The 25,658-nt window shown below is 55.8% G+C and overlaps 1 protein-coding gene across 4 annotated transcripts in view; it reads right to left on the reverse strand.

Annotated features, from left to right (window-relative positions):
• Positions 1-456: 456 nt before the first annotated feature.
• The window catches only part of LOC128055993 (tubulin beta-2A chain), a 39,627-nt gene continuing 14,425 nt past the window's right edge, over positions 457-25,658 (reverse strand). The window contains exons 1-4 of one of the 4 annotated variants that reach the window (XM_052648615.1): positions 4,256-4,390; positions 2,830-2,938; positions 2,396-2,506; positions 457-1,712 (exon numbers count right to left, since the gene is read on the reverse strand). In XM_052648615.1, coding sequence (XP_052504575.1) covers positions 652-1,712; positions 2,396-2,506; positions 2,830-2,938; positions 4,256-4,312 — 1,338 coding nt within the window. In that variant the 5' untranslated portion in view covers positions 4,313-4,390 and the 3' untranslated portion in view covers positions 457-651. Of the gene's footprint in view, positions 1,713-2,395; positions 2,507-2,829; positions 2,939-4,255; positions 4,391-15,103; positions 15,215-15,537; positions 15,647-25,658 lie in introns of those variants that run through there. The other 3 variants (XM_052648619.1, XM_052648618.1, XM_052648620.1) reach the window with 3 other exon arrangements.

Raw genomic sequence — 25,658 nt, forward strand, 5'->3', positions numbered from 1 at the left:
CAGCATGGTGCCCTGCTCTCTCCCTACAGACTCCTGGCTGCTAGTCCCTGGATGCTTTGGGCCCGTGGAGATAAATTTGCCTGCTTGCCTCTCTCCCTGGTGTCTCAGATGGTAAAGAATTCACCTTCAATGCAGGAGAGACCCAAGTTAAATCTCTGGTTTGGGAAGATCCCCTGGAGAAGGGAATGGCAACCTACTCCAGTATTCTTGCCTGGGAAATCCCGAAAACAGAGGAGCCTGGTGGGCTATAGTCCATGGGGTCACAGAGAGTCAGACATGACCGAGTGACTTAACACTTTGAGTACTTGCCTCTCTCTACTAAAAGAGCAGAAAGGCTATTCATAAAAAATATGAAAATAAAAATCCCATTAAAAGTTACTAAACCCAGAAACATACTTGGAAAGGAACCATTCAGTGAAAGAATAAAAATTATTTGCAATAAAGAGAGACCGCAGGTTTTGGACACATGCTTTTTTATTAGGATAGATATCTTAGACAATACTGCAGTTTCCAGAGGAGTTCCACACTATTACATCAACAGTGAATTTCTGACAGAGGCAAAACTGAGCACCATAGTATACGAATAGAAAGACCATGCTTGACTGAGGGCAACAGAAGTCGCTAAGGATGCACGATTTATCTGACAAGTTCTCAGGCCTCGTCCTCGCCCTCCTCCTCCTCGAACTCGCCCTGCTCGTCGGCCGTGGCGTCCTGGTACTGCTGGTACTCGGACACCAGGTCGTTCATGTTGCTCTCGGCCTCGGTGAACTCCATCTCGTCCATGCCCTCGCCCGTGTACCAGTGCAGGAAGGCCTTGCGCCGGAACATGGCCGTGAACTGCTCCGAGATGCGCTTGAACAGCTCCTGGATGGCCGTGCTGTTGCCGATGAAGGTGGCCGACATCTTCAGGCCGCGGGGCGGGATGTCGCACACGGCCGTCTTCACGTTGTTGGGGATCCACTCCACGAAGTAGCTGCTGTTCTTGTTCTGCACGTTGAGCATCTGCTCGTCCACCTCCTTCATGGACATGCGGCCCCGGAAGATGGCGGCCACGGTCAGGTAGCGGCCGTGGCGCGGGTCGCACGCGGCCATCATGTTCTTGGAGTCGAACATCTGCTGGGTGAGCTCGGGCACCGTCAGCGCCCGGTACTGCTGGCTGCCCCGGCTGGTGAGCGGCGCGAAGCCGGGCATGAAGAAGTGCAGGCGTGGGAAGGGCACCATGTTCACGGCCAGCTTGCGCAGGTCGGCGTTGAGCTGGCCCGGGAAGCGCAGGCACGTGGTGACCCCGCTCATGGTGGCCGACACCAGGTGGTTCAGGTCCCCGTAGGTGGGGGTGGTCAGTTTCAGGGTGCGGAAGCAGATGTCGTACAGCGCCTCGTTGTCAATCGAGTAGGTCTCGTCCGTGTTCTCCACCAGCTGGTGCACGGACAGGGTGGCGTTGTAGGGCTCGACCACCGTGTCCGACACCTTGGGCGAGGGCATGACGCTGAACGTGTTCATGATGCGGTCGGGGTACTCCTCGCGGATCTTACTAATGAGAAGGGTCCCCATCCCAGACCCCGTGCCGCCCCCCAGCGAGTGGGTCAGCTGGAAGCCCTGCAGACAGTCACAGCTCTCGGACTCCTTCCTGACCACGTCCAGGACTGAGTCCACCAGCTCGGCGCCCTCTGTGTAGTGGCCCTTGGCCCAGTTGTTCCCGGCACCGCTCTGGCCTGCCAGAGGGAAAGGATAGTATCAGACGCCAACACTTCAGTAAGGAATTCCAAACTCTGTCTTCCTGGCTCTGGACTAACTTTAGAGATGAAAGATCCTTCTTTTTCAGAAAGACTGTCTACCTACAGAAAAGTTTTCTATATATCAGTGATCCTCAGAAACACTGAAGATCTAATACAACAGAAGATTTAGTTCATAAGATGTTATTAATTAAGAAGATAGTTTAACAAAACCCAACTGGTTTAAAACTAGAACCTTCTGTAAATTCTTATTGATAAATCAACTGCTGTGAGCTGGCAGGGCAGCATCACCCGGGGTCAGAGGGCCGGCTCAGCTTCTGCTCACAACCTGCGCCTTTGGCTTTGGCTTCTTGAAGAGGTTACCTGTTGTCACCGGTCCTCCGAAATGACCGGTGGCCTATGAACTGCTGCTGGAAGCTTCCCTTCACTCTTTGTTCTGTTCTGCAGTGGGAGGGCTGCAGCAGCCTCTGCAGGCTGACCCTGGCCTTTGAGCTGTGTGGACAGGGGCCAGAGAGCTGACAGCCCATGGACCAGGGACAGTGAGGCTGGGACTCGGGGCCTCTGTGGACACACAGCGTCCCCCAGGCACCCAGCAGTGACCCCCATGGGATCAGGAGGAAAGGGGCCCACTGAGCCCGGGCCCACACATCACCCCTACATACCAAACACGAAGTTGTCGGGCCTGAAGATCTGGCCGAAGGGTCCAGACCTGACGGAGTCCATGGTGCCCGGCTCCAGGTCCACCAGGATGGCCCGAGGCACATACTTGTTACCTGCAGGGACAGAGCAGGACTCAGGCCTGGCGCTCGCAGAGCAATCAGGCAACGCCCTGCTCTCTGTGCCTCTCCAGGCAGAGCTCATCCCAGAAAATTCCAGCAAGAGATTAGAGGAGGTTTCTGCTCTACAAGGGAGGTGAGGGCCTGCCCGGTGATGACCCGAATGCAGGGGACTTCGGGGGCTCTGAGGGTATTCTGAGCAGCTGACATTGAAATGCACGCAGGAAGCCTTTCTTTGTTGTGTGTGTGTTGTGTGTGTGCTACACTGGGGCTGCCAGAGAGCGGAACAGGAGAGGGCCCGAGCCCGCGGCAGTCCTCACCAGCAGCCTCGTTGTAGTACACGTTGATTCTCTCCAGCTGCAAGTCACTGTCTCCATGGTAACTGCCAGTGGGGTCGATGCCATGCTCATCGCTGATGACTTCCCAAAACTGGAGATGGAGAAAGAAGCACGTGATGGCCTGGCATCCTAGGTGTCAGCACGACGGCCCTCCCCTTCCTCTCCCGTCCTTGGAACAGTGGCACTGTGGTCAGACAGGCCAGCAGCTGCCGCCCTGTTCCTCCAGCAGCTTCTGCGGAGGGGCTCGGGGATGCGCAGAGCATCAGCTATGTCAGGGAGATAGACTGGGAAGCAGGGAGGGGCCCTGGAGGAGGAGGGGGTCACGGCTGCGGATGCTCTGGAGGCTGGGCCCCCAGGCAGGGCTGGGCGTCAGCATCCCAGCGGATGGACGGGTCCTGGCAGGACCCAGGACAGGTGGACCCCGCCCTGCGGCTGCCTGCAGAGATCGCCGTGTCCTGGCGCAAACCTGACCGGCCCTCCAAGCAGCGCCGCGTTAGGCGCGGGCATCCGCCGGGCTCCTGGGTCACTGACTGCAGAGGCGGAATGGGGGGGCGGGGGTGAGGGGCAGGGTGCAGCGTGCGTCCGCAGTAGGAAAGGCGGGGGGCGGGTGGGCAATATGGCGGTTGTGAAAGAGACCACGTCCTTGTGCGGGCGCCCGCCCACACCCGGGCACCCGGCCCGCGGGGCCTCGCCCACTGCGGCGGCTCGGCCCGGGGCGGCCACCTGCCGCCGCGCCCACGGCAGTCAGACTCTGGCGTCACCCGCCACCCCGTCTGGATGGTGCACCGCGTCTGTCGGACCCACGAGAACCCTCCAGAGCATCTGTCACCCAATGACACTGCAGTTTTTCCATTCGCACCGCAGACAATATCCGCAAAATAAATTCCGCAGGAGGCCACGGGATTTTCTCGACCAAAGCCCCCACCCAAATCTCAGAGGCTAATCTACCGGGGAGGTACCAACCGCGTCCCTCACAAGCGCTTGGGCCGGGGCCGTAATTAAAGACCCACAGCTGCGTAGCCCTGAGCATCAGTGCGGGCTGTGAGGCGCCCGGCCCCGCCCCGCCCTGCGCCCGCGCTCCCCCCGGGGGTCAGCTCCCTACCCGGTCCCGCTGCGGCCCCGGCGCGCACCCTGGGGACCCGCCGCCCTCTCTGTCTCTCCAGGGTCCCCGCCCTCGCGCCCTGCCCACCCTCCCCGCCCCCTCCTGGTCCCACACCCTGGGGACCCGCCGCCCCCTCTCTGTCCCCCCGGGACCCCCGCCCTCTGGCCCCGCCGCCCCCTCCCCGGGGGTCAGCTCCCTCCCCGGCCCCTCTCCGGCCCCAAGCACAGCCTGGGGACCCGCCGCCCCCTCTCTGTCGCTCCACGGCCCCCGCCCTCGGGCCCCGCCGCCCCTCGGCCCCGCGCCCACCTTGGCGCCGATCTGGTTGCCGCACTGGCCCGCCTGGATGTGCACGATCTCGCGCATGGTGCCGGCTGCGGAGCGGGTGGAGGCGCGGGCCTGGACGGAGAGCGGACCGGCGGACTCGGCGCAGACCCCGCCGCCGCCGCCCGGGCCGCGCCTTTTAAGGCGGGGCCCCGCCCCTGTGACGTCACGGCGGGGGCGGCGCGGGGACTGCGGCACCGCGAGGGGGAGCCGGGGCGCGGCGCGAGGTGCGGGCGGCCGGCCGCCGCGCGCGCGGGGTCCCGGGGGGGCGCGTTCCCGCCCCCGGGGCCTGTCCCGGCCATCGGCCTCCGGCTCTTTCTTCCCGGGGTGGGGATCGCGGCGGCTGTAGACGCCGGGAGGGGGAGCAGGGCGGGGGGAGTGGGGGTCCCCGGCCGGGGCTGAGGGTGGCCGTCTCGGTGCGGGGCTGCTGGGGGGGCCCTTTCGCCCCCGCCCACGTTGGGAAGGTGCTCAGTTGGGGAGGAACTAGGAAGAGTCGCCGGGCGCTGGCTGTCCTGTCAAGGCCGCTTAATGTGGAAAATTCCATGTGTGTGTCCCCACGGCCTCCTTATGGAGCTTGACGTGTGTGTGTGTGTGTCTGTGTGTCTGTGTGTGTCTCTGTGTGTGTGTGTCTGTGTCTGTGTGTCTGTCTGTGTGTCTGTCTGTGTGTGTGTCTGTGTGTGGGGGGAGGCGCGTGTGTCTCCTGCGCGTTACGTCCCCTCGTCCCAGTGCCACCCTTATGGAGGTGAGTGTCCTGCTCCAGGCCAGCAGCCACATGTGACCGCTGAGCCAGGGGAGTCTGCGTTGAGATGTGCTTTGATGTGCTCATCCGGTTCCATGGACTCAGGAAGTTAAAAGAATGGAAAAGATTCCATCACTAATTTTGTATATTGATTACTGATCAATATAATATCTTGGATACATTTTTGAAATTAATTTCACTTGTTTCTGTTTTTTTTAATGACTGCTACGCTCATAGTGACTACTGGAAAATTTTAAATTACCTACGTGGCTCACAGCATATTTCTACAGTTCTGGAGTAGTAAGCATGATTACCATCCCAAGTTAACAGCTTCAGAAAGGAGGTTCATAGTTGACCAGCCACAAAGCTTCTAAGTGAAGGCATAGAGTTTCCTTCTACAAAGAAAAAGGGCAGGGGAGTTTTAAAGGCTTGGCCAGGATGAGGTTAAGACCCAGCCTTCATGATCCCTAGGGACCGTCCTGACCTGGGGCCAGGGCAGCAGAGACCAGGGACTGCTTCTTTCACAGGACGTCCCTTTTCCTCTCTGGGGCCAGTTCCTCCAGCTTTAAAGTGATAATTACAGGTGCCCTGCAGCCAGCTTTGTGAGTAGGAAATGAGAGGCTCTATATGAAAGCGAGTCGAGTTTATGGAGCAAAAAGGCCCCTGTAAAACCCAAGGTGATGCTGTCGTTTCAAATATTAAGCCCATTTGCCATGTTAATGGTGGGCAAAGTCATGGCTCTGTCACCCCTGCTCCAGGAAGCCAGTCCTCAGGGTCCCTCCCTGCCCAGGCAGGTGCCTGGTGCCCCTCGCGGGAGAGGGGCATCTCCAGGGCACCCTCCCCTGCCCCCTCCGGGGCACCCACCATTCAGCCCCCCTGGCTGGTGCCACACCCACATGCCGAGGGTGTGGTCTCCACCTTCTCTCAAGCGCTGCCCTCAGCTTCTGTGCCCTGGGCTCTTCACGACCAGCGGGACCTTTCCAGAACCTGTGCAGAGGACAGGCCTGCTCCCTGTAGCTTCTGCGATCGCTCGGTTCACAGAGGGTTTCTGGAGACAACTGCCTCTTGGCCTTTGTTGTTTCATTCAAGGTGGGGAATTGGGAGCCGAGCAGATGAGACCTAGAAGGGCTGGTACTGGGGGGCTGGTACTGGGTAACAGGTGGGCGTCTCCTGCGAGGGGTGGGGTCCACTTTCCTGCATCCTAGTCAGGCAGTTAAGCAGGTCATCTGAGCGCTCAGCCCCCGGTACGGAAACCTGGAAACTGGCTTCATTACGCTGTGATGACGAGAGAGGGTGTCTGGGAACAGTGAGTGAGTGACAGCGCTGGTTCCAGCAGGCCCAGGCCATGGGCGTCCCTGGCAGCAAAGGCCATCTCCTCCGCACCCAGCGTGCCCCAGGCCCGCCTGTCCCAGCCCCGCCCGTGTCTGAGCCAGGCAGTCAGAGACGCACCGGTGCAGAAAGGACACCTGCCCGACCGCAGGTGACTCATCCGGGGACTCCGCGCCAGCCGGAATTGGCCACGTGGACTGCAGGAGGAAGTGGGGCCCGCCGAGCCTCCCCCCGCCAGGATGGGCTTTGACAAGGCCTCAGGAGAAGGTGGCTTCTCCCCACACCTCCCTGTGTTAGAGAAGGGCTTCATCGGGCCTGGACAGGGCGACGGGGGCGGGGAGCCAACCTCTTCCAGCCCCAAGTCGGTTCCTGTCTTGGGCTGATGTCACCGGTGTTCGGGCCGCCCCACCCCTAAGGCCCTTCGGGTGACAAGACAAAACTCAGGCGGGAGAGGGAAGCCGAGAATTCCCTGCGCAAGGCTGGGCGTGCGTCTCCCTAAAGGCTCTGCCTTCCCCTGCTGCTCCCGCCTCCCTGCGAGCCTTTCAGCAGACCTGCCCTTGTCCCTGGTCCCGTGACGGCGGCCCCTGCCCTTGGCGGGTGCATCAGTAAGGGACAGACGTGGTCCGGGGAAATGTATGTCAAGCATCAGCTTCCTCTAGAATAACGAGAACCCGAGAGCCATCCAAGCAGGAGAATGGTCTCAGTTATTCTGGAACAGTCTCTCTCACCGTCTTTGTGACCTCAGAGAAGGCCCAGGAGACCGGCTCCTCAGTAACAACCCTGTCTGCTCCTTTATACACACATGTTCAGGTTTTTAATAAAAGTGTCTCTTTATGAAGATGGAGGAATTTTGCTTAAAGCATTTGAAGTGCAGCTGCCTAAAACATAGAGTCTGAACCACAGTTTGAAGACAGTCAGCTCAACCGAAGTTTATAAATTTTTGCAGAATAATAATTTGGAGTAAATATATAATAATGTTTTTCAACTGCTTTCTGGGATGTTTCATGTCCCGGTATGAATTATTTTTACTAGAATTGTCAATCTGGACCTTTCTTAACTGAAAAAAATATATAGTATAATGTGTGTGTGTGATATGCACGCACATTGTATATGTTATTGTGGTAAGGATGTCTTGCATATACACACATTTTCTGAGTATAAAATTTTAAAATTTATAAAATACTAAACAGAAGTATGTCTTCCCAGTCTCCTCTAGTTCTACCTTTGATGTTTGATATTTTCCTTTTTCCCTGCTTTCATGGGTTATTTAGATATTTTTGTTCCTTTTCATCACGGTTTCAATCATTTTTGCCTTGGACATTAAGAATGAAAAATACTGTTATTTTTACACTATGACTTAAGTGAGACATAGACCCACAAATTATCAAATACATGTTACCTTCTCCCAGCTGCTACCATTTTCCCTGTAACCTAGCATCTCTGGATCATACTAAGTTCTCTGAACAAACTCTGCTTCCCACGGCCAAGGCTGTTCACATGACTGTGTTGAATGTCCCCCCACTCAGCCCGCCCCCACATTCCCTGAGGGGTTAACAGCACAGGCCCGCATGGTTGGAATGGGTGCGGATCCTGCCTCCGCTGCTTGCCAGCTGTGTGACCTAGGGCAAGGCACTTAACCTCTGTGTGCCTCAGCTGTGCCATCTATAAAGTGGGGGTAAGTGTGCCTCAGTTGTGCCATCTGTAAAGTGGGGGTAAGTGTTCTATCAGCTGCTGACATGCGCATTGCTGTTCCCTTCTTCCGGAGAGCCCTTCCCCATAAATCAGGGCTCAGTCCCAGTGCCCCGGGTCCGTGATGTCCCCTCCTTCATGCCTCGCAGTCCACTGTCTCACCTCCATGCTGCCCTCCTGGCCCCTCGGCCACGAGGCTGCCCACAGCCAGGAAGGGGCCGTGGGAAGGGGAGCTGCAGGGCTCCTAAGCAAGCTGATGCCCCACTGAGGGTCTGGAGGTCAGCTGGGGCCCCAGCACCATGCAGGACGGTTCTCAGCCTGGGCACCCTGAGAGCAGGGCATAGACTGGGCTGGAGTCTGGGGCCTCAGAGAGCTGCTCCTGCCGCTTCCCAGCTTCCTGGCCCCCTCACTCCTGTCTTCTGAAGGCAGGATTTCTTGCGCCAGAATCTGAATTGCCAGAGACTTGGGGTGAGGCCAGCCATGCTGACGCCACCGGGCCATGCCGGGCACGGAAATGGTGCTGGCCACTTTCTTGGAAGCTCCAGAGCTCACGGTTTGCTCTGTTTCACTTCTAGGGCAAACGTGGAAAGATTGCCGTGAGCGTTGCCCTCCCCAAGGTGAGGAAGCCAGGAGTTCCCGCGGAGCCTGGAACTGTCTTCTGCTGCGAGTGTGCAGGGCAGAGGCGGAGCAAGTGGGCTGGCATCCAGCCAGCTGCCCGGGTCGCTTCCCCCACACTGCCCTCTGCCCTCTGGGGACTCCCTGGCTCGCCAGCGCCCCCTCCCCACTGGAGGGTTCTCACCTGTGACAGAGGAACCCCTCCCCCCATCCCCCCACCTGATGTCTGCACAGCTTTCTCTAGAATAGTCTTTGCAGTGGGAACAACAACAACCTACCATCCAACCTGTAAAATCCACTAAGGAAGCTGTGACTAAAATATGAAGCGCCTTTCTAACTCTAAAAATCACACTGAGGTACATTTTAAAAGTGTTTATTGGACCTTTGAGCATTTGCATTCTGGAAGAACACGACCTGCCCTCCTGATGCAGTGGGCAGTATGTCCATCTGTCTCACAACCTGAAGGTCTTACGTTCTGGAAAAATCCAGGTCCCAGGACCGCGTCAGCCGTACAGCCAGGAGTCTTGAGAAGAACCCCAGATCATCTCCTGTTCACGGTTCCCATCTTTGCTGACCAAGTCCCAGACATACTTGATCTGATCGTGAAGGAATGTTTCTACTTGTTTATAATCAGTTTTTATCTACACCTGATTGTCATGTGCTAGAAAAATAGTAATGAGGATCATTTCAAACACAGGGTGGATTAATGTTGTTAAGTTTATTACTCAATTATACAGACTTTGTTGCGCACTCTTAAGCTGATGCTGTGCACCTTGCTGCCCGTATTCTCTTGTTTTTCTTAATTAGAAGAAATATCTGTTGGGTTCACTCTTTTATCAGCCAGGCCGGTTTGCCACTGGGCACTCTAAGCATAGCCCTTGCTAGTTCTCAGGACCTAAGAAAATGAGGGGTATGGCTGACAAGTCCAAAATATGAAGAGAAACCTGCAATAGTGAAATTAACACATTTAATTAAATTAAATCTACATCAATTAGCCAAATGCGGCTTAGCATTTATAGCATAACAGAAATTACAATGAAGTAAACATTTTACAAGATAGAAATTTAAATATTTTTGATATGATGTGAGTGGTGCCTCCAGAAGTAGGAGTATCCTCTATCTACAAAACTCTTAAATTGGCTTCGCCCATCCCTCACAATCAGTATCACTGTCTGGATACAAATAAATTATTTAAACTTTTTTGGTAAGGAGAAGGGAGAAGGAGGTTAAAGGAGATGGAGATGGGTAGGAAAGGGGTGGTCCGAGGGAGATTTAACAGAGCCATGAATTCTGCAAGGGAGGGAGGCACACGTGTGCACCCGGCCACCAAGGAAACCAGAGGTCTTGGGCCAGTCCTTTCCCCGCGCTGGCCAGCAGGGGGCGGCTGGTCGAGGCCCGCCTGGTTCCTGAGCATTAGGGAAGGAGACGTGAATTACCGGACAGGCAGGCAAGCAGCCAGACACGTCTGTGTGCTGGGCGTCCACAGTCAGGCTTCTGTTAACTCATGGGAGGCGTGAATACCGTGCAGATTCTCAGGTGACTCTGAAGACTGGGTAGTTTTATAAGTCACACAGCATTTGGGTCCCCCTGAGATGACGTCAAGGCCGTATATTGTCACCCTGCTTATTTAACTTATATGCAGAGTACATCATGAGAAACGCTGGGCTGGAAGAAGCACAAGCTGGAATCAAGATTGCTGGGAGAAATAGCAATAACCTCAGATATGCAGATGACACCACCCTATGGCAGAAAGTGAAGAGGAACTAAAAAGCCTCTTGATGAAACTGAAAGAGGAGAGCGAAAAAGTTGGCTTAAAGCTCAACATTCAGAAAACTAAGATCATGGCATCTGGTCCCATCACTTCATGCGAAATAGATGAGGAAACAGTGGAAACAGTGGCTGACTATTTTTTGGGGCTCCGAAATCACTGCAGATGGTGATTGCAGCCATGAAATTAAAAGACACTTACTCCTTGGAAGGAAAGTTATGACCAACCTAGATAGCATATTCAAAAGCAGAGACATTACTTTGCCAACAAAGGTCCATCTAGTCAAGGCTATGGTTTTTCTAGTAGTCATGTAGGGATGTGAGAGTTGGACTGTGAAGAAAGCTGACTGCCAAAAAATTGACGCTTTTGAACTGTGGTGTTGGAGAAAACTCTTGAGAGTCCCTTGGACTGCAAGGAGATCCAACCAATCCATCCTAAAAGAGATCAGTCCTGGGTGTTCATTGGAAGGACTGATGCTAAAGCTGAAACTCCAATACTTTGGCCACCTGATGCAAAGAGCTGACTCATTGGAAAAGACTCTGATGCTGGGAGGGATTGGGGGCAGGAGGAGAAGGGGACGACAGAGGATGAGATGGCTGGATGGCGTCACTGACTCGATGGACATGAGTTTGAGTGAACTCTGGGAGTTGGTGATGGACAGGGAGGCCCGGTGTGCTGCGATTCATGGGGTCGCAAAGAGTCGGACACTACTGACCAACTGAACTGAACTGAACTGAACTGAAAGATGCCGGGACCGAGGTCAGAAGAATGAAGCAAGAATGGGGTGCAGGCCGAGGCTGGCCCTGGTTGGGGGCACGGCAGCCTGCAAGTGAGCCGCAGGTCCACCGGAGACGATGCTAGCACGGGTCCAGACCTGCTGTCCAGCCTCACTGCTGGGCCGGAAGGACGGGCTGGGAAAGCAGGACCAGGAAGCTCAGCGGTGAGTGTGAGCGGGGCCTCCCCTTGCAGGGCTGCTGCTGCTCCCAGTCCAGCCTTTGGGAGACAGAAATTTCCATTCCGACTTCCTGCACTTGCAGACTTAAACTGCTGCGTCAGAGCCAGTCGAGGGAAGTTGCAAGGGTGACTCAGCTTCCTTTTTCACTTTTCCCACCTCTTGGGACTCTTCCATCAACTTGAGTACACATTCCCCCATTCATGAAAATTGGGGCCCAGGAGATATCTTAATACCAATCAGAGGAGGCCTTACTCTGATGAGCAAGAGGGTTAACTCCTCCAAGCATGACCCCAGAGAGGCACCGACCCCTGTGGTCACAGGGATCTGAAAATCCAACATGCACAGTTAAAGGCGCCCCTACGCTGGCCTGTCTTCGCCCCATGCGGGACTCCTGACGAGAAGCCACGGAGCCTGCCCTGAATGGACTAAGGCCCAGAGAGACGAAGACTTGCCCAAAGCCACACAGCAGGTAAACAGAAAACCACATCCTCAGAGCACAGGTCCAGGTGTCGGAACCAGAGTGTCCAGAGGCCACGTCTGCCCACTCCCTAGCTGCCCACTGGTGGCAGGCAGAACTCTAAGGCCCAGGGGTCACCAGCCGGGACTGCACACACCTGTGCCCAGTTGTCCAATGCTGCACCAATGTCAGGGCAGCGTGAAGGGACTCCACAGGTGTCATGAGGGGCCAGGATCAGCTCCTCTTGAAATCAGGAGCTCACCTGACTTGAAGAAGGGCTGCTGCTGCTAAGTCGCTTCAGTCGTGTTCGACTCTGCGAGACCCCATAGACAGCAGCCCACCAGGCTCCCCCTGTCCCTGGGATTCTCCTTCTCTAATCACGCGAGCCCTCCAAGGAGGGAATTTTCTCCAGCTGGTGGCAGAAGCCTCCCGAGTTTCAACCCAGTGGAGACCCTCTGCGGGCTGCTGTGCTGGGGGCCTCGTGGTGGGGTCAGCAGGCACCTCAGAGCCCAGAAAGGCCTCCGGCCAATAGGGACCCCAGAGCCAGGACTGTGAGGAGCCGGGCGCTGACGACCTCCTGGGGGACCCCGAGGGCCCTGAGCTGGGGATGGAGCGGCCAGGATGGTCAGCTGTGCACAGCCCCGGGCAGAGGGTCTGCCGGGCCCTGCTCTCTGCTGTGAGTGTGTCACGGAGGCCACCCCTCTGGGCTGGGGGCAACGTGTCACACGCTCTGCAGTAGAAGAGGGCACACTGCCTCCCCTTGGGTCTGAGGTCAGTGCCCCGGGCCTGAGGCGAGGATTTTGTTAATGTTTAATGATGATATGCTCTTTTACAATCTTTATTTATTGTGTCACTGATTTACAGTACTGTTTCCGGTGTATAGCAACATGTTTTCCGTAGTGGCTGCACCGATTTACATTCCCATCAGCAGTGTACAAGGTTTCCCTTTTCTCCACAGCCTCTCCAGCATTTGTTATATGCAGACTTTTTGATGACGCCATTCTGACCGGTGAGAAGTGACTCCGCTTGCCTTTCCCTAATAATTAATGATGTTAAGCATCTTTTCATGTGCCTGTTGCTGTTGTGGTTTAGTTGCTAAGTCATGTCTGACTCTTTGCACCCCCGTGGACTTGTAGCCCGCCAGGCTTCTCTGTCCATGGAATTTCCCAGGCAAGAATACTGGAGCGGGTTGCCATTTCCTCCTCCAGGGGATCTTCCTGACCCAGGGATCGAACCCATGTCTCCTGCATTTCAGGCAAATTCTTTACCACTGAGCCACCAGCGTACCAGCCAGGGTGCCTGTTGGCCATCTGTATATCTTCTTTGGAGAAATGTCTCTTTAGATTTTCTGCCCATTTTTTGATTGAGTTGTATTTTTTGTTGTTTGTTGTTTTTTTTTTTTGATGTTGAACTATAAGAGAGATTATATATTTTGGAAATTAACCCCTTGTCGATTACATTATTTGCATATATTTTCTTCCAGTCCGTAGATTGTCTTTTCATTTTGTTTATGGTTTCCTTTGCTGTGAAAAAGCCTTTAAGTTTGATTAGGTCCCATTTGCTTGTTTTTGCTTTTATGTCTATTGCCTTGGGAGACATAAGAAAATACTTCTACGATTTAATTCAGAGACAGTTTTGCCTGTGTTCTCTTCTAGGAGTTTTATGGTGTCGCGTCTTACATTTGAGCCTTTAAGCCATTTTACTTGGTGAATGATGTGAGGGTTTGTGCTGACTTCATTGATTTACACGCGGTTGCCCAGCTTTCCCAGAACCACTTGCTAAAGAGACTGTCCTGTCTCCCGTCGTATATTCTTTCCCCTTTGGTCGGAGGCTAACTGACTGTAGAAGACTGGATTTATTTCTGGGCCTGCGACGAGGATTTGAGTGGAAGTTTGTTGGGGACTGATCCCAGGCAGTGGGGCCTGAGCGGGGCAGGAAGGAAGCTGAGTTCCGCCCGGGGTCTGAGAGCCCCTCACCCGGACTGCCCCCGCCCCGAGTCAGGGAAAGTGGCTCAGTTGTGTCCGACCTTTGCAACTGCATGCACCATACAGTCCATGGAATTCTCCAGGCCAGAATACTGCAGTGGGTAGCCTTTCCCTTCTTCAGGGGATCTTCCTGACCCAGGGATTGAACCCAGGTTTCCCGCATTGCCGGCGGATTCTTTACCAGCTGAGCCACAAGGGAAGCCCAGGAATACTGGAGTAAGTAACCTATCCCTTCTGCAGTGGATCTTTCCGACCCAGGAATGGAACCAGGGTCTCCTGCATTGCAGGCAGATTCTTTACCAACTGAGCTATCAGGGAGGCCCGAGTCTGGGAAGCTGGGTTCTTAAGTCCCCAGCGTGTCCTTGGCTGGTCCTCCTTCCAGAGGGGCGTGTGAGGGGGCCTGAAGGGACAGTGTCAGCTGCAGGGATGCTTGTTAGGACTCTTCCCCACATTCGGTGACATGAGCCGTGGAGCCCGGGGTCCTGGTTCGGCCGCTAAGCTGGGGGCCCTGCTCCTCACGCTCGTCAGACCCTTGCCGTTTCCATGCCGCCCGGGCGTTCTCGTCACTGGACAAACACCTCCACGCTCTCCCTGGACCCATGACCCAGGATGCTGGGTCCTCTACTGTTTGGGTGCGGGGGACCCTGGGTCGATGGTTCTGGTTGAGAGCTGTGACGAGCCAGCTTCCTGGCGGCCGCCTCGCTCTGCTGACTCACGTGAGGCTGTGTCTTTGTGGAGAGGCACCTCGCCCTTCCTGCCTCACTGCTTGTAGAGCTGGTGCTATAGGGGAAGGCGTTACATTACTGCCTGAGCCCAGACCTGGTTCTGAAGGAAGGGCCCCGTGTTCACAGTCAGTTTGCTCAGGCCTTTGTTCAGTATTTAAAACCTTTAAATCAGATGCAAGCAGACGGAAGGGTGGAGGCGCCCGTGGTCAGAGGGCCGGCTCAGCTTCTGCTCACAACCTGCGCCTTTGGCTTCGGCTCCTTGAAAGGCTTGCCTGTTGTCACGGGTCCTCCGAAATGACCGGTGGCCTGTGAACTGCTGCTGGAAGCTTCCCTTCACTCTTTGTTCTGTTCTGCAGTGGGAGGGCTGCAGCAGCCTCTGCAGGCTGACCCTGGCCTTTGAGCTGTGTGGACAGGGGCCAGAGAGCTGACAGCCCATGGACCAGGGACAGTGAGGCTGGGACTCGGGGCCTCTGTGGACACACAGCCTCCCCCAGGCACCCAGCAGTGACCCCCATGGGATCAGGAGGAAAGGGGCCCACTGAGCCAGGGCCCACACATCACCCCTACATACCAAACACGAAGTTGTCGGGCCTGAAGATCTGGCCGAAGGGTCCAGACCTGACGGAGTCCATGGTGCCTGGCTCCAGGTCCACCAGGATGGCCCGAGGCACATACTTGTTACCTGCAGGGACAGAGCAGGACTCAGGCCTGGCGCTCGCAGAGCAATCAGGCAACACCCTGCTCTCTGTGCCTCTCCAGGCAGAGCTCATCCCAGAAAATTCCAGCAAGAGATTAGAGGAGGTTTCTGCTCTACAAGGGAGGTGAGGGCCTGCCCGGTGATGACCCGAATGCAGGGGACTTCGGGGGCTCTGAGGGTATTCTGAGCAGCTGACATTGAAATGCACGCAGGAAGCCTTTCTTTGTTGTGTGTGTGTTGTGTGTGTGCTACACTGGGGCTGCCAGAGAGCGGAACAGGAGAGGGCCTGAGCCCGCGGCAGTCCTCACCAGCAGCCTCGTTGTAGTACACGTTGATTCTCTCCAGCTGCAAGTCACTGTCTCCATGGTAACTGCCAGTGGGGTCGATGCCATGCTCATCGCTGATGACTTCCCAAAACTGGAGATGGAGAAAGAAGCACGTGATGGCCTGGCATCCTAGGTGTCAGCACGACGGCCCTCCCCTTCCTCTCCCGTCCTTGGAACAGTGGCACTGTGGTCAGACAGGCAGGGAGCCGCAGACAGGCCCATTCCTCCAGCAGCTTCTGTGGAGCCATGTCGGGGAGACAGACTGGGAAGCTGGGAGGGGCCCTGGAGGAAGAGGAGGGGTCACGGCTGCGGATGCTCGGGAGGCTGGGCCCCCAGGCAGGGCTGAGCATCCCAGCAGATGGACGGTCACCTCTGGGGGCAGTGGCCAGAGCTGGGACCACTCCAGGGAGCGAGGCAGGGAGAGCAAGCCGGTGTAAAATCAGCTGGTTGCAGCCGGAAAGTGTTCTCTGCCATTAGCAGACCGGCAGCCTGAACCATCAAGGGTACAGGCTTCACCTGTGCGCTTGTTTCAGCCTGCGGCCCATGCAGGGAGGCTGGCCAATGTCGGGTAAGACGTGGGCAGCTCTGAAGACCCGGCCGTCGCTCCTGGTGTCTCGTACGGATCCAGTCTGTGGTCAGACGCTCCGAGGGACGAGTTAGGGTCAGTGTGCGGTGGACACGGGTTGACCGGCTCTCAGGGCTGGGTGGACTTCCAGCTTCTTGTTGGCCCTGTTGTCATCTGCTGAGCAAAGTCCCTGAACCAATGCTGTTAGAGGGTCTTAGAGGCTGGGGCTTTCACAAGGGGTGCTCAGGAATGTTATTTTAACAAAAATTCTAGGTTAATTAGGGAGGAAAGCACAGGAAGGGAGCTGTTGAGAGGACTCTGAGATACTGGGCCTGAAGCGCATTTGAAGGGCAGAGTGAGAAGGGCAGTGGCGATGTGATGGTCTCTCAGTTTGCAGCGTTTCGGCTGGTGGCGCAGACATGTATGAGGACGCCCATGCGGCCGTTACTCCTGACCTCTGCTCCAGGGCCCCTGTGGTCAGCCGGCACCACGTCCAGTGCTGGCCAGCTATGGAGGGCCGTTTGCTGAGTCCCCGGAGTCTCTGGAGATGATGTGAATGTCTGGTAAGACTGTCCTCTGTGCTGGTTGCATCCTGAAGCAGAGTGTGGAAGGCGTGCGCTTCTGGCACTCAGCTGAGCAGCTCCAGACACAGGTATTCACATGAGAGCGCCCAGAGCCCTTAGTCTCTCTCTTAAAATAATTTTATTTGGTGCTGCACCTGGTCTTAGCTGCGGCATGGGAACTCTTGGTCATGGCCTGTGGGATTCGGTTCCCTGACTAGGGGCCGAACCTGGGCCCCCGACACTGGGCGCGTGCAGCCTCGGCTGCTGGATCACCAGACAAGTCCGCAGACCCCTTAGCCTCTCGTTCCAAGGCTTCTTGAGCACCTGGCAAGGAAGGAAGGTCAAAGCCTGTTCCTGCGGCCTGAATCTGCACGTCAGCTCGTAGCTGTAGTGTGCTTGAGTTCCATAAAGACGGCCACAGAGAGCTTTCGGGTCCTCTAGTGCCTGGAACAGAGAAGGCAATGGCACCCCACTCCAGTCCTCTTGCCTGGAAAATCCCATGGAGAGAGGAGCCTGGTAGGCTACAGTCAATGGGGTCGCTAAGAGTCAGACACGACTGAGCGACTTCACTTTCACTTCTCACTTTCATGCATTGGAGAAGGAAATGGCAACCCACTCCAGTGTTCTTGCCTGGAGGATCCCAGGGATGGGGAAGCCTGGTGGGCTGCCGTCTGTGGGATCGCACAGAGTTGGACACGACTGAAGCGACTTAGCAGCAGCAGCAGCAGTGCCTGGAAACCGAATCAGAGGTAACAGTGGTCCTGCTGATAAAAGAAGGCCGTTTGGTCAAAGATTAGATAAGGGCTGGTAAATAAGACTGGCAGAGTAACAGGGTCTGTTCATGTGCAGGTGTGGTCTTCCCTATGTTGGCCACACCCTGCCCGAGGGGAGACCTTGTAAAACCAAGAGGTCGTATTGCCCAAACCTGGCCCTACGTTGCAGATCCTAGGGTGTCTGAGTTTCCTGCCCCAGCTGCTCCAGGCCCGCTTCCAGCCTCTCCCCTGGGGTCTCCCTGAGGGCAGGTGATTGAAGTTAGTGCGAAAGGCGGCCTGCAGCGTGTGGTGAGGGGGTGACGGGGTCGAGTGGGTGGGCAGGGCCATCCTCAAATGTGCCCAAGAGGCTCTCTGAGCACAGGACTCAGGTAAGTGCCCGGGCCGGCCGTTCTCCGTGCCCGTCGTCACGTGTGGATGCGTGTCCCGACCCCGTGGGACGACCACAGAGACAGCGTCAGGTCCTTCTCCAAGCTCAGCCTTTGCCCTCTCCCCTTGGCTGATTTCTGCGTCCTTTCCCTGTAGACAAACAGAAGTGTGAGTGCAACAGCCCTCAGTCAGTTCTGCGACTCCTCCCAGTGAACCATCCAGCCTAAGGGCCGTCCTGGGGACCTCTGCTCTTGCAGTTGCTATCAGAAGTAAGACTAGTCCTGGAGACCATTCCCTCTGACCTCACAGTCGGCCCAGAGGCTTCACGGTTGGTGCCAGCAGTGGCATTTGCTCTAGTGACCCTGACTCACGGAAACCTAAGAGGGAGGGTGATGGGTGGGGGTGATGAACCTGTGGCTCCTAGGGGACCGCAGGTCAGCTAAGGTGTGGAACTGGAGCCATGCTGCCGTTAGCTATTGGAGGTAAAAGTCACCAAGGGAATTTCAAAATGATGGCCCCGGCTCCCGAGGAGCCCGCTCCTTGGATGCCTAAGAAAATGCAGAGTAACAGGCGACTGTCTGTCCCTGAGTGGTCCCTGGGCGGTGGCTGTCTGTAATGACCGAAGTGAAGGCAGTGTGTTAGGACGGAGCTTGAACTGAGCCAAGCCTGCGCTCAGGCTGCTCTGAGCTGGCACAGGGATGCCACCCAGGGGACTAGTCAAGGCAACGGCACAGATAGCCAAGATCCACGAGACCCGGGGGCAAGTCCAGTGGGGTTCAAGTCTGGGAGCAGCTATCGCTGGATAAACAGAACAGACACCAATGGGATCAGAATGAAGGTCTTCCTGCGATGCTCTCTGAAGTTGGGGGGCCCACGGGAGCCCCTGCCAGTCCCCCCACCTTGAGGGCCTTCAGTCTGCTGGAGGTAGACCGGTTCTGGAACGACTGAGGAGCCCCTGGTCCCCGCAGCTGCCTGGGTTTTGCTGCAGAAACCGCTCTATTGACTAGGAGAGCGGCCCGGTTTGCGGCTGGCACACTGCCTGGACAGCAGCCACCCCAACTGAAGGAGGTAGAAAGCAGTCAGCTCAGTGGACTGGAATGCAAGCTATTTGCCTCTAAGTTTGGGCTTTCAGTGACTCATAGGTTGTGGCCAATGGCCTGGCCCTGAGGTCAGGCAGATGGGCAGTGAAGACTGGGCTGTTAAAGGGGTGCCCGCATGGGGAACAGCCCGGTGGAAGCTGGTCTGGGGATCTGAGAGGCACATTGACTCGGGGCCCTTCTCTGCCACGAGAAGAACTCGCTCTGGGATTGGGAGGGGCTGGAGTTGGCAAGTGGCCCTCCTTGGGGTGGCCTCCAGGGTCCATGGACTCAGTGGACGTGTGGGCACCACAGCCGCACAGAGAAGGGCTGGCTTGAGACGTGTTTGTCTTGAGGCCGGTGGTACAGTCTGCTCGCAGAAGTTCCGAGGGAGCAGGTGGCCGGGGTGGCGGCTGCAGCGGGAGGCAGGTGTCCACAGCCGTCAGGCGCGGCCGGTCTGACTTTGAGCACCGGCTGCTTCTAGCGGGGTTTGTGGCTGGGGCTCTGGGTCACGAGGCACCAGGAGCGATCTCCCAGGAACTGGAGGCCCAAGGCCTGGGCGTCCTGGAGGAACTGGCACTAGAGGCTGCGTGTGGGCGGCGGGTGGCCAGGCCGCAGGAAGAACTCAGAGCGTTGTCTCCACTGGCAGCAATGTGTGCGTGCCGTCACACGTCGACGTGGGGGTCGGCGTGACTGTGTTCCCGCGGGGAAAGGATGACTCGGTCCTCTGTTGGGGCCTCCTGGACACCTGCCTGAGCTGCTCCTCCCTTGCCTGATTTTAACCCATGCCCTTTCCCTGCAATAGACCATAAGCAGAGTATAACAGCTTGTAGTGGGTTCTCTGAGTCCTTCCGGTGAATTACTGAGACAGGGTGGATTGGGGCGGTCCAATCCAAAGTAGGGGCGGTCTTCTGTGTGGATCCAGAACCCCCAAACCTTGTAGTCAGCCCTCTTGAATTCAGGGGTAGGTCGGTAGGTAGTTAGGTCACTCAGCTGTGCCTGACTCTTTGCAGCCCCATGGACTGTAGCCCACCAGGCTCCTCTGTCCACGGGATTTCCCAGGCAAGAATACTGGAGTGGGTTGCCATTTCCTCCTCCAGGGGATCTTCCCGACCCAGGGATCAAACCTGTGTCTCCTGTCAGGAGGTGTTATCGCTGAGCCCATCGGGGAAGGCTGACTCAGGGGACATGTTGAGTATTTACTCCAGAAGCTGAAACCACCAGGCTTCTCCTCAGTTCTCAGAGTGGGGAGCAGGATGTGGGTGAGGATATTGTGGGGAGTACGGTCATCTCGGGAAGAAAGCCCTGATAGAGTGATTATTTTGCCATCTTGTGCTATGTAAACCCCCCAAATTTGATTAAGACAAAGCATTTATTATTAAGCACAGATGCGAGGGCTGGGTGAGTGCATTTTGTCTAGCACCAGCCACTCTGGGGCTCCATGTCCCGGGCAGCTTTCCGAGGGCCAGTGGTGGGTAGGCGTGTTGGTCCAGTGAAGGATTCACCATCCATCTGGCTGTTGGCTTGAGGTCATCCATCAGGTTAGCCGTGCTCCTGCACGTGGTGGCCCAGGGTCCCCGTGGTGGAGAGGGCAGGCCCCAGTGCACAGGCCTCTCTTCACGCTCATCACCTCAGCTGCTGTTCCATCAGATCTGCACCCCAGTTACTCAGCGATGCCTGCTGAGTGGGCGTAGAAAGGAGGAGAAAGTCCACACTGAGCTCCCCTGTGTCCTCCAGCCAGCCAAGGCGCTTACACGCACACGCACACACACATGTGAGGGGGATCAGATCTCCCCTTCAGACACAAGGAAACGGCTGCAGAGGGGTTAAGAGGATGGCCTAGAATCACACACCACCAGCGAAAAGAATCAGCTGCTGCGTCTCCTGCCGCCTGCCTGCACATTTCCTTGAGTTCCGCATCCATGCTGTTTCCTAGGAAACCATCACACAGCCCACAGGACTGTCTGCATGAAAGAGGGGGGTGGTCCATCCAGGGTCCATTCTTTCCTTCTTTTCCTGCATCAGCAACGCTGCGGCCCTTTGTCGGGGCGTTAATGTGGTGAAAACAGAATGCCCAGAGCTTGCCGCTGGGATTCCATTTCCAGCGAGATGTTTGTACTCACTGAAGGACCAGGTTCATTGAGTCTCTCGCCGGTCAGAGCAGTGAACCCGTTTCTGTTTGTTCCCCTCCCGCCTTTCGCTTTCCCACAGGCTCTCTGTCTTCACGGCAGGCTCCCCTCAGGGTGCTGCAGCCTGAGAACCCTACTCCAGGAGCCTGTGCCCTTGACCCCAGCCCCCCTTCCCCACGGGCGGAGTCTCTGCAAAGCCCGTCCTGCCCTGACCTTCTCGTGACCGCGACAAGGTCCACGGCCAGCGAGCATCTGTGCCGTGAGGCCTGGCCACCCTGGGGCTCTGTCTTCATCATCGTCTGCCCCATGGTGGTCCCTTGCAGGTGGCTGCGGGGAACTCAGGAGTCTGACCCCTGCCCTGACCCCGAGGCAGGCTTGGGGAGGAGGGCTTGGGCGAGGGGCAGGAGCCGGAGCAGACCCTCCTCCCCACCTGCAGTGGTTTGATCTCGCTGCCTCCAGAGCATCTCCTGCGCTTTTCTGGGAAGCTAAAGTGCATTTCCTGTTACAAGCAGCTCTCTTCTGACGTAAATATTAATGAAAGGCAAGCTCCCGCACGTTGCTGCTGGGAGCCATTTTTCGTGGCAGGATCTTGTGCAGGAATGAGTCAGAATGCCTGGGTCCAGTCCCATGATGTTCGACTGACATCTTCACCGGCCATTGGAAACACCCACAGCTGCAGCTGGGCCCGGGGCGGGTCAGGCAGGCATCAGCCTGGCCCTGGGTGGTCGGCGGGCTCAGGGCCGTGGCCTCTGTGAGAAGGTGCCCGCATCAGGGGTCTGAGCTGCTGGGAGAAGGTGCCTGGCGCTTCTCTGGATGGTGTCCTCCCCGAGTCAGGCCTTTTGTCCTGGACAGCAAGGGGCAGAGTGGGGTCAGGGCTCGGTGCCTGGTAGCCAAGCTGGCACCAGGTCCAGTTGGCGCACAGCCCCCCGGTGATGCAGCGGGATGCTAGGGGGTCCTGTGCACTAACGACATGCTTCCTGGGTGTGGGAGCAGCTTTGTGGCCCTGGGAGAGGGTGTCTTTGTCCTCAGAAGCTGTGCTCTGATTCAGCGTTGTGATGTCTGTGGTCTACATTCAAATAATTCACGCAAAGCGCGCACACACACATACAAGCCAGGGGCACACAATGGGCAAAATGTTAATGGCTGTTGAAATTTGAGGACGCCGTGTTGGCTGCTAATCTTTCAACTCATAGGTTTCAAGTTTTATTTTGTAAATAAGTTACTTTAAGGACCAGTGATTAGTTTCTGGGGCTTCCCTGGTGGTTCAGTGATATCGAATCCGCCTGCAATTCGGGAGATGCCTTTTGCAGAGGAGACGTGGGTTCCCTCCCTGGGTTGGGAAGATTCCCTGGAGAACGGAATGGCCACCCACTCCAGTATTCTTGCCTGCAAAATCCCATGGACAGAGGAGCTTGGCGAGCTACAATCCATCGGGGAGCAAAAGAGCTGGGCACAACTGGGCAGCGAAAAAACAGTGCAACATGAAACAGATGGCCTCGTAACGGGCCTAGAGTGACCCCCTAGGAAAAGCGGAGGTTTCTTACTGTTTGGGTGACTTCCTCCTTATTAAGGAAGAAGAGTCCAGACAGGATGCACCCTGGTGAGAACTCTGCCTTCAAACCCAGCCGTGAGAAATGTGGCTCACAGAGCGGGCTGGAGAGTTCTATTTTTATCTTGGGCTTTCTGGTCCTTGCATTTTCAATGCTTAGTTGTTTTCTTCTTTCAAAAGAGCGTTTGTATCCGCTGGCCGTCCTGCGGCAGGCAGAGTGGGGAGTGGTGTCTGGAGACGCCCGAGAGTGGAGAGCGAGTCTTCCAGTCCTCCCGTGGTTTGCTTGTATCGCCTCGAGGAAACAACTCCATCAACCGAAACACAGGCGGAACTGCCACACAGCGGGCCACTTGCACGTAATTCATGAACCATTTTAAGAAGCAAGTGTTCTCTATGCTGATGCTCATGCAGAGATGAGTGCCTGGCTCGGGAGGGTAAATGCACCGTGGCTCTGCCTTTCCTCCTGGACTGTGAGGCTTGTACGGGCAGGACCGTGCCTGTCTTATTAATGCGTGAGCCCCACTGCCCAGCACCGTAAATATTCACCGATAAATAAACGAACAAAGAAGTGAGAACAGGAGAGAGAGATGTGATGACATCTGAATTCTACAGCAGCCAAGGATTATGCAAATCCCTAATACCTTTGTTTTCGTGATCTATCATGCTTGTAGCAGATGGACGTGCCAGCGCCAGGGGAGGAGCTTAGGTAATGACGCAGCACCATCGTACGTAAGTCTGTGCTGTCTGAGGAAGGATCCTGTCTTGAGGAAGGATCCTGTCTGAGGAAGGATCCTGTCTTGAGGAAGGATCAGACCCTCGTTAGAAGAAAAAAGAGGAAGACGCTCTTGCCTTAGTGCCGTGAGATTGGAGGCAGCCTTCTTTATCCCGTGTTCCATCTGGTTTTTAATAAAAGTGACTTATAAACGCTAATGACCCCCGCAGGCGTGCAAACCGAAGCCGTTTAACAGGAAAGAAGTGGCACGTGGAGAACTGCGCGCCTCGGCCTGTGTGGCACCTAGATTCTAAGATGCGCCGGTTGAGCTTATGAGAATATCGGGAGAGAGAAGAGAGAGGCCGGAAGTACAGAGTCCCGAGCACTGCCAGCCTGGCGCCTGGCCTTGGCTCCAGCAGCCACCGATGGGGATGAGCAGGAAGGTGTGCGCGTGAGAGCAGAGTGCAGTGTCCATGGGAACACCGCACACTCGTGGAAAGGCAGGAGGGCAGCTTGAACGAGAGGAGTTCCTTCCTTAGGTGGACCTGTTTAGTGCTGAACAAACTGTAAATCTCAGTTTAAGGGTAAAAACAGTGGCACTCATGTCTGTGCCGTGGGTTCCTCTTCAGACCCTACAGTGTTCTATTTTGTGAACGTTAATTGCGCATCATTCAAAAGCACTGTGGTGGATTCGAAAATAATGCTCCCAATAACATACGAATAATACTTATCCTCAGTGATAATTAGGAAATACAAGTAAAATGATCACGATACATCCTTTTTCTTCAGGGTGGAAAAATATTTGAATTGTCCATTGTTAGAGAAGATGAATTTTTAGCACATAAATTTAAAATGTACATTTATTAAAAATTTGTAAATGTCCTAAGTTTTCTAAAATCAGCCTTAAATTCTATCTCAAGAGCCCCCTATTCTGTTGGCTGGAACAACCACCTCAACTTAGTCAGTGTGGGTTCATCTTTGTCAATTCAGAAGCCATCTGTCAACTCGGGGTTTCAGCCTCCCCTCTCCTCCCCAAGGCTGGTTCTAAGTTAGAGGCTGTGGATGTGGTACCAGAGCGTCCGAGAGAGGGGCTCCCACTCCCTTCACCACCATCCACCGGAGCTCACGCCTCTCAGTGCCCGCATCCCCTGTCATCTTCCAGGAGAGAGCTGGTGCTGACTTACCCTGCCTGGCCCCGTTGAGATGGTTCTCTGGGTGTGTGCGCTGTATGGGCCCCCTTGCCTGGACCATGGCAGGCCCAGATGGTTGGCAGATGTGATTCCAGGAGGGTCTGTAGTGGTGATCCTGGGTGAGGTTGGCACATGATTCAACAAACCCAGTGAAGCAGGTTGCTCTTCCCAGCGTGCTGGGCATCCCCTGATGCATCGAGGTCCGAGTAGAACAGAAAGACGGAGGAAGGAGAACCTGCTGTCTCTGCCTGATCCTTTGAGCTGGAGCCTCGGTCTTCCACCCTCAGCCTGGGACGTGCACCACCCACTGTCTCCGACTGCAGCCACCTCAGCGACTCCCCTGCTCCCGGAGCCTGCGGATGGAGGGTGGGGGGGCTTCCCTGGCTCCCAGTTTGGTGACAAATCTCCTTATTGGCTCTCTCTGTCTGGAGGATGCCCGCTAACACACCTGTTGTCTACACAATGTCGCTTTGGTTCCCCTGGCCCTCTCCCCTCTGACCCTGCCCTTCCCAGGACAGACATGGACGCTTCCTGAAGCTCTCTTGCGATGTTCTGGGGCCCAGCGAGGTTGCTGGGGATTCTCAGGAGCACTTAGGTCTGGACATGCGTCTGCTATTTCTCCTCTCCTGACGGCACGTAAACTGGTGGAGGGGAATGTGGTCAATTCGCAACTTCCCAGGGCCCAAGACAGAAGCTGGTATTGATTTCTGACTTGAGAAACCACCCAGGGGTTCATCAGCTGAGATGCTTTTGGCTGCAAGAAACAGAAGCTCCAACTGGAAGTAACTTTCCTAGTAAGAGGCGTATTACCTTGTATAACAAGAATATCAGAGCAGCAGTTCTCAAAGTGTGGTCTAGTGAGCCCCAGGGGGTCCCTAAAACCCCTCCAGGGCACTTGCATGGACAAAATCATTCATTCCAAGTGCAGGACAGACCAGCGGATTTTAATGTAACGGAGGAGAAGTCAGCAGTTACTTACAAAAAGTTTATTACAAAAAAGGTTCTGTAGGTTTTTGACTGGCACACAGCCACACTTGCCTAACTCTTCTGCTGCTTCTGTGACAGCCTGGCAGAGCTGAGCGGCTGAGACAGAAACTGCGTGGCCTGCAAAGGGGAAAACATTTACTGTCTGGCTCTTGGTGCTGTATTAAGTCGGTTCCAGTCGTGTCCAACTCTGTGA

This window comes from Budorcas taxicolor, chromosome 11, assembly GCF_023091745.1.
Source record: "Budorcas taxicolor isolate Tak-1 chromosome 11, Takin1.1, whole genome shotgun sequence".
Lineage (NCBI taxonomy): Eukaryota > Metazoa > Chordata > Mammalia > Artiodactyla > Bovidae > Budorcas > Budorcas taxicolor.